Source organism: Apodemus sylvaticus, chromosome 9, assembly GCF_947179515.1.
Source record: "Apodemus sylvaticus chromosome 9, mApoSyl1.1, whole genome shotgun sequence".
NCBI lineage: Eukaryota > Metazoa > Chordata > Mammalia > Rodentia > Muridae > Apodemus > Apodemus sylvaticus.
The window spans coordinates 106,812,421-106,820,565 of record NC_067480.1 but is presented as its reverse complement, the minus strand read 5'-3'; the positions used below and the strand labels follow the sequence as shown (position 1 = coordinate 106,820,565).

The following is an 8,145-nucleotide window of genomic DNA, read 5'->3' as shown; positions in this document are numbered from 1 at the left end:
ACAATAGCAAGCAAAAAAAAAAAAAAAAGGAATAAAAAAAAAGCCCAAGAACAATGAGATGGGGAGATGGGATGTGAGGAGGAGAGCGTCCTCTAGTGGCTGCTGACACGCAGCCTGGCTCGGTGCCTGCTGAGCCTCTGCTTGAGTTCGTGGAGCATAAAGGCAATGCTCTCAGGGACTGAAGGGACTTCCTTCCTCCACACCACACCCTTCAGGCTTTCCTCTCAAGCCTGGAGCAGAAGGGTGCTTCTGGGTGCTGGTGGGGGAGGTGCGGCCCCTCCCCCGCCCCCAGGCTCCTCTCCCACTTTGCTGTTCTCCAACTCTTTCCTTATTGTCTTCAAAGCCTAAGGCTGATCTGGTGCTTCTCATTCTCCCATGAGTTTAGCAGTGGCTTCCTCCTCTCATTTCTTCAGTTAGCTTTCAGGAATGTGAACACTGTGTTTAATTAGCACATGCACATTTTGAATATCAGAACTTGTCTTGTCTTTTCTATTTTCTAAAGGTCTCTAATATGTTTCTTATTAATAATCAGTATTAAAAAAAATTAGCCCAAGGACTGTTACCACCTAGAAAAGGAGACTTTGAGAGAGCTATTTCAGCTTTGAAATTAGTGAGCAGAACTGAATGCTTTGATACATTGATTATAAACTGTGTTTGAAGAAGACATTAGCAAGCTGGGCCATGGTGGTGCATGCTTTTAAGCTCCAGGGCTTGGGAGGCAGAGGCAGGGGGATCTCTGGAGAGAGGGGGGGGGAGAGAGGGGAAGGGAGAGGGGGAGGGGAGGGGGAGAAAGAGAGAAGGGGAGGGGAGGGAGAAGAGGGGAGGGGAGGGGAGGGGGGGTGGGGGAGGGGAGGGATCAGGGAGAGGGGGAGGGGAAGAAGAGGGGATAGGAAGAGGAGGGGGAGAGGAGACGGTAACAAATGAACAACCAGAACAATGTTTCCAATGTAAGAGATTTTATTCGGGTTCTGCACTCAGAGAAGTACCTACAACAAACTACAGACAAAATCAGTTAGGAAGGAAGGGCTCACTAAACATGTTCAGGAAACAGTAACACAGAGAACACTCGGCCATACAGCTCTCAGACAAGCCACTGATCAAGTACTAAATCCTTAATTCACAAGGAAGAACCAATTTAAAGCCACAGGGCAGGTGTGGAGCCTAAGTACATAGAGTCCTCAAAGAACCCCTGGGCATTCTAACAACAGTCTGCCAGGCCAGCGCTTCGACATAAGTATCAAAAGACCGACAAAACCACAGGGGAGGCAGGACGAAGAATGTCTAAAAGATGCCGAAACTCAAACAGTAGGAGAGCCAGGCTTGGGGGCGGGGAACTGCCTCTCATCCACAGGGAAGGTACTGGATAGAAAAGGGGCAAAGCCTTACCTCAGAAGAGAGGCTTGCTCCAGGGTCCCGAGGCTGGGGTCTGAGCAGCCCTGGGGGACAGTGGCTTGCTTAAAGTTAGCTGCCACTAGGGTCCATTAGGGTTCCTCAGCGGCGGCGGGTCCTCTGCCCCTTTCGCTGTGGGTGGCTGGACTCTGTCAGGGCAGGGCTGCTCCTGGTGGCGGTGTGGCGAAGGCGGAGTTGGCGGCGTCCTAGGCCACGTGTGGAAAGCCTTCTCTGGGAAAATGGATGTCAGCATGACTGGGGTGGGGTGATTTTTTTGTGCTGGGACCTACACTGGCTTGGAAACTGGGGGACGGTCTCACATATGCTAGGTTTCAAAGTATCACATAGGTTCAGGGTGCCTCCCAATCCCCCACCCTGGGCTCAGGGGACCTGGTGCCGTGGGAGTGGGAAGAGCCGTCGGAATCTGAGCACATTAGCTCCTGGAGAGGTGACCTCTTGGTGGACTTCTTTTTCTTTTTTCTGAGGTTCTCTTGTCTCTGCTGTTTCAAATACCCAGTGGTTTCTTCGGTCACCGTCCAGAGGTGGGAAGAGTTGCTTCCATCTCCTTCCTCCCTAGAGAGAGACAGAGGAGAGGCTGAGGCATGCCGGGACTTGATGGCTACAGGATGTGTGCAGATATCTCCCACTCTCCTCTGCGAGGGTCTCTATACTTAGTCCACAGCCTTAGGGGTTGGACATTTTAGGCTCACTTTATTCAGTTCGTGTCTACATGTAGGAGCCCCACACAGAAGGGAAAACCTAGCCACGTGGATCAATCCCTACTCAATCAAGAAACAGCGAACTCAAGCTCAGGTGCCCCCGTGCTTGCTCCGGCGCCAGCCACTGTCCACCAGCAACGCCAGCTTTGCTCTATCATTGCTTTACCCCCACCCTTCCCCCTCCCCTTCCCCTCCAGTCCCTGAATTATTGCTTTAAAGTACAGACATAGTTTCCATAGCCCTGGGTTTCTCAAATTTAGTGGTTCAAGTGCATCATCAGAAACACTCTTCCAAATGCCAACAGCCATGTGGCTTTTAATTACATTCAATAAAAATCCCAACAAAAACAAACAAACAAAACACAAGCCTGCCTATGATGTCATAAATCAAGTCGTATTTAGGAAATGCACCGGACACAGCTTAGTTACCAAGGAGTGTTGACTTTTCTTCCGAGAGGGCATCTTGCCATGTTACGACTTCAATCTAGTCCACTCACCAGAGCCCACAGGTTGGGCTATTTCTTTTTCAGAACCCGTGTTAAGGCTCTGTCATGCTGTGTGGAGAGCACTGAATACCTGGGATTAAATGGCACCCTTGCCACCGCTCAGAACCAGTTTTGTTTTGTCTTTGCCCTAATTAACTTCAGCACATCACTGCTTCCAATCCTTCTAGAAGACGTCAGAGAAAAAAAATGAGCCGGGAGAAGTCTTCTAGTTATTATCAAATAGAAAATCCCATCACTCAAATGACTCTGTAAAGGATTAAGATTTTATCGGATGTGATTATTTTCAAAGACTGTCACAAGACTCAGAAGGGAATTCCCAGGAGAGGCTTAAGGAACAGAGGAATAAAAAAAAAAATTCCTGGACACCCCCCCCCACACACACACACACACAAACTATCTTGTGAGGTCTAAGCTCGTATTGATGTCAAATCTCTGGGAGAACAGGTGCCTCGAGACATATGGAGGTCATGCCTCGGGTTATGCTGGGGACACCTGCTCTGTGAAATCTGAACTCTTATCCCCCACAGCTTCCAATCCCCCTCACCCCACTGCCTGCCTCAAACCCAAGTTGATTCTGTTTGGCTTTTCTCCGCTGGCTGTCTGTCTAGTCAGCACTGACTGCAGGCTTTGTAACTACAGCTTCACAGAAGGAAGAACAAGGAAAAGGATAGCAGGGAGTTTTCCACGTTCTAGAAACACTCAGAGAGTAAGCAGGGACCTGTCTACCTGCCTTCGGGGACTGAGGGAGGAGGGGCCAAGGGACCAAGAAGATTGATATATATATATATAAAATCCCATCACTCAAATGACTGCAATGGATTAAGATTTTATCGGATGTGATTATTTTCAAAGACTGACACAAGACTCAGAAGGGAATTTCCAAGAGAGGCTTAAAAAAAAAAAAAAGCTGGCCTAAGGAACAGTGGAATAAAAAATGTTTTCCTGGACCCCACACATAAACTATCTTGTGAGGTCTGAGCTCATGTTGATGTCAAATATATATCTTTGCAAGAACTGGTCACATGAATGAGTTAAAGACCACCTACTAATGGAAGTTTAGGCAGGCAATAAATAGCAGGTGTCACTGTTACAGAAAAAGGTAATGGATACATTGGGAACTGGGAAAATGTTACAAAAGAGAATACATTTATTTTCACTTTGGTTATTAGGGTTTGACTAGGCAAAAAACACTAGGCATCTTGGAGTAAATTTGAAACAGTTGCTCTGAGAAACAGATTCCAGTAGAATTGATTTGTTCTCTACTTCTTACATTAAAAATTGCATCTGTCTATCTATCTATCTATCTATCTATCTATCTATCTTTATATGTATGGGTGCTTTGCCTGGGTGTGTACCTGTGCACATGTGCAACCTGGTGACTGCAGAGGCCAGCAGAAGGGGTAGGATGTCCTGGGGCTAGAGATATGGATGGTGTGAACCACTATGTGGATGTTGAGAATGGAGCCTTGGTCCTCTGGAAGAACAGCTAGAGGGCTTAATCACCGAGCCATCTCTCCAACTCCATGTTCCCCACATTTAAAAAAGATGTCTTGCAGCTGTTATACATGATAAGGAAAACCAATAAAGCTTTGGCTTTGAAGAAAAATATGAACGAACACAGCTGATGAAAAAGGTCCATAAGAATTCGAACCAAAATACAATGATTATTTTTGACATGTTAGACTGTGGGTTTAAAAGGGTTTGCTGGTTGTTTTTTTTTTTTTTTTTTTTTTTTTATTTGATATAATTTATTTACATTTCAAATGATTTCCCCTTTTCTAGCCCCCCCCCCACTCCCCGAAAGTCCCGTAAGCCCCCTTCTCTTCCCCTGTCCTCCCTCCCACCCCTTCCCAGTTCCCCGTTCTGGTTTTGCCAAATACTGTTTCACTGAGTCTTTCCAGAACCAGGGACCACTCCTGCTTTCTTCTTGTATCTCATTTGATGTGTGGATTATGTTTTGGGTATTCCAGTTTTCTAGGTTAATAACCACTTATTAGTGAGTGCATACCATGATTCACCTTTTGAGTCTGGGTTACCTCACTTAGTATGATGTTCTCTAGCTCCATCCATTTGCCTAAGAATTTCATGAATTCATTGTTTCTAATGGCTGAATAGTACTCCATTGTGTAGATATACCACATTTTTTGTATCCACTCTTCTGTTGAGGGATACCTGGGTTCTTTCCAGCATCTGGCAATTATAAATAGGGCTGCTATGAACATAGTAGAGCATGTATCCTTATTACATGGTGGGGAATCCTCTGGGTATATGCCCAGGAGTGGTATAGCAGGATCTTCTGGAAGTGAGGTGCCCAGTTTTCAGAGGAACCGCCAGACTGATTTCCAGAGTGGTTGTACCAATTTGCAACCCCACCAGCAGTGGAGGAGTGTTCCTCTTTCTCCGCACCCTCTCCAACACCTGCTGTCTCCTGAATTTTTAATCTTAGCCATTCTGACTGGTGTAAGATGAAATCTTAGGGTTGTTTTGATTTGCATTTCCCTAATGACTAATGAAGTGGAGCATTTTTTAAGATGCTTCTCCGCCATCCGAAGTTCTTCAGGTGAGAATTCTTTGTTTAACTCTGTACCCCATTTTTTAATAGGGTTGTTCGGTTTTCTGGAGTCTAACTTCTTGAGTTCTTTATATATATTGGATATTAGCCCTCTATCTGATGTAGGATTGGTGAAGATCTTTTCCCAATTTGTTGGTTGCCGATCTGTCCTCTTGATGGTGTCCTTTGCTTTACAGAAACTCTGTAACCTTATGAGGTCCCATTTGTCAATTCTTGCTCTTAGAGCATACGCTATTGGTGTTCTGTTCAGAAACTTTCTCCCTGTACCGATGTCCTCAAGGGTCTTCCCCAGTTTCTTTTCTATTAGCTTCAGAGTGTCTGGCTTTATGTGGAGGTCCTTGATCCATTTGGATTTGAGCTTAGTACAAGGAGACAAGGATGGATCAATTCGCATTCTTCTGCATGCTGACCTCCAGTTGAACCAGCACCATTTGTTGAAAAGGCTATCTTTTTTCCATTGGATGTTTTCAGCCTCTTTGTCGAGGATCAAGTGGCCATAGGTGTGTGGGTTCATTTCTGGATCTTCAATCCTGTTCCATTGATCCTCCTGCCTGTCACTGTACCAATACCATGCAGTTTTTAACACTATTGCTCTGTAGTATTGCTTGAGGTCAGGGATACTGATTCCCCCAGATTTTCTTTTGTTGCTGAGAATAGTTTTAGCTATCCTGGGTTTTTTGTTGTTCCAGATGAATTTGATAATTGCTCTTTCTAACTCTGTGAAGAATTGAGTTGGGATTTTGATGGGTATTGCATTGAATCTGTATAGTGCTTTAGGCAAAATGGCCATTTTAACTATATTGATTCTACCAATCCATGAGCATGGGAGGTTTTCCCATTTTTTGAGGTCTTCTTCCATTTCCTTCTTCAGAGTCTTGAAGTTCTTGCCATACAGATCTTTCGCATGTTTGGTAAGAGTCACCCCAAGATACTTTATACTGTTTGTGGCTATTGTGAAGGGGGTCATTTCCCTAATTTCTTTCTCAGCCTGCTTATCCTTTGAGTATAGGAAGGCCACTGATTTGCTTGAGTTGATTTTGTAACCTGCCACTTTGCTGAAGTTGTTTATCTTGCTGGTTGTTTTTAATTTATAAGTAATATGACTATTCATTCCTTTTGGAACAAGAACAAAATAAGACAAGTTATCATGTAGAACAAAGGAAGGTTTGATCAGGAGAAAGCTGTTTCCTCTTAAAGATTTGTTTTTTATTTTATGAGCATTTTTGCCTGCATGTATTTAAATGCACCACATGTGTTAACTTCCAAGGAGGCCAGAAGATCATCTGGCTGGAGATTGGCTTGCCCTGGTCTACAAGGAGGCATCCTCCACACAGGGCTGATGTGCAAGCTCTTACCCTGCCCTCTCCCTCCCCTTACTCTGCTTCGTAGCCACACCGCCTATGGAGGTAGGAAAGGCTCCCTGACCCCACAGGCATAGGGCATACCGGTGATTGCACATGGCTCACTCAATGGATTTATTTTGTTCAAGCTAACACTAAAGCAGCATTAGATTAGGTAATGTTTTAACTGTGGTAGGTTATAATTTGATTGAATACAGGGTTAAGTGTTTCTTATCTGAAATCTTCAAGACTAGAAATGTTCCACTTTGGACTATTTGCATGTATGTTATGAGATACCTTGCAGATGGAACCTAAGGCTAAACCTGAGGTTGGGTTGTGTTTCCCACCTGTATGCACCGTGTACAAGCTGATGTTGACTGCATCTTGGATGTCTCTGAGTTGTGACTAGCCTAACCCTCGAGCCAGGTGAGACATTCTCTGCCGGCTGCATCAGGTTTGTTCTAAAAAATGTTTCTTATTGCTGAGTATGTCAGTTTTGGATTTTTTTGGATTAGGGACATCCAATCTTTCATATCATAAACAGGATCAAAATGTTTGTACAGTGGGTTGAATGAGGAGCCAGTAGTTGTCTTAACTGGCTCTTTAGAAGGTTTTGGTCTCACATCTAAGGAGAAAGTGCTAAGAAAGCATGCTACATTGTTCCAAGGGTCAAAATCCACCTATTCGGTGGATGGAGCTTTGTCAATACACTGGTTCTCCTGCTGGCTCCCAGAAGCCTTCTCTACACTGCCCCAGTGGCTCTTTTTGCTCTGGATTAGGCGCAACATTGATGTTTTATGGGGATCAGAAGGACTCTGAATCCACAACTGAAGAGAGAAAAGATCAAAAGGTTGATAGCATCAGTCTGAGAGTCTCTGTGACTTTGAGGACACCGTGACATTCCTGGTAGCCTTTGTTCTTATGGACAACATAGGTAATCCTCAGGCAGATGTCTCACTGAAGTGCTTTTTCTCCAGGCTTGGCTCTGGGATAGAAAATGGGCTCTCATTTGACCACAGGGACGAAGGAAGCTAATGAAACTTACAGGCTCGCTGGTTTCTAATGCCCAGCTCCTTTCCAGGAAAAGCTGTCAGAAGAAACCAGATCAGAGCAGGGAAAGCGAGGCGTCCATGCAAGGCCAGACACTGCCCTGAGCACTGGTGTTTCAGTCAGTGAGTTAATTCCAAGGCTGCTGAGCAGGCTGTATCGGGCTGTTCGGCACTGTTCGGGAAGGAGGTTGAGGCACTGGGGAATCACCCCTCCCACAAAACATGGGAATCCATGGAAGTCACACAGCTGCTCGAGAAGCTAAGGTTTGTGCTACAGGGAATAGTGAACTGACCACAGACTCAAACAAGCCACCACCAAGTCCTGGGAAATTCCTCCCTCTGGCAGGCTCACATGCACATCAGTGTCAAGATCACACAGTGACAGTCAATCAGATGGATTTTTTTTTTTCTGGAGCCTAAAGAAAATGATTAGTCCTACTTGGCTTTCCTGAAATCACATTAGGAATATTGTCACTATTGTTAACTATTGCTACTGTGACTATGAAATCACAAACCTTCCTGAGAGAACATTTTTCTAGAGATCTGACTTGCCTGGGCCTTGCTCTGTCAC

At 45.1% G+C, this 8,145-nt stretch overlaps 1 protein-coding gene across 1 annotated transcript in view; it reads right to left on the bottom strand.

The window, feature by feature from the left end:
• Positions 1–1,018: 1,018 nt before the first annotated feature.
• The window catches only part of Vwa3b (von Willebrand factor A domain containing 3B), a 170,100-nt gene continuing 162,973 nt past the window's right edge, over positions 1,019–8,145 (bottom strand). The window contains 2 exon segments of the mRNA XM_052193191.1: positions 1,019–1,620; positions 1,780–1,962. Of these exon segments, the coding sequence (XP_052049151.1) occupies positions 1,542–1,620; positions 1,780–1,962 (262 nt within the window). The 3' untranslated portion in view covers positions 1,019–1,541.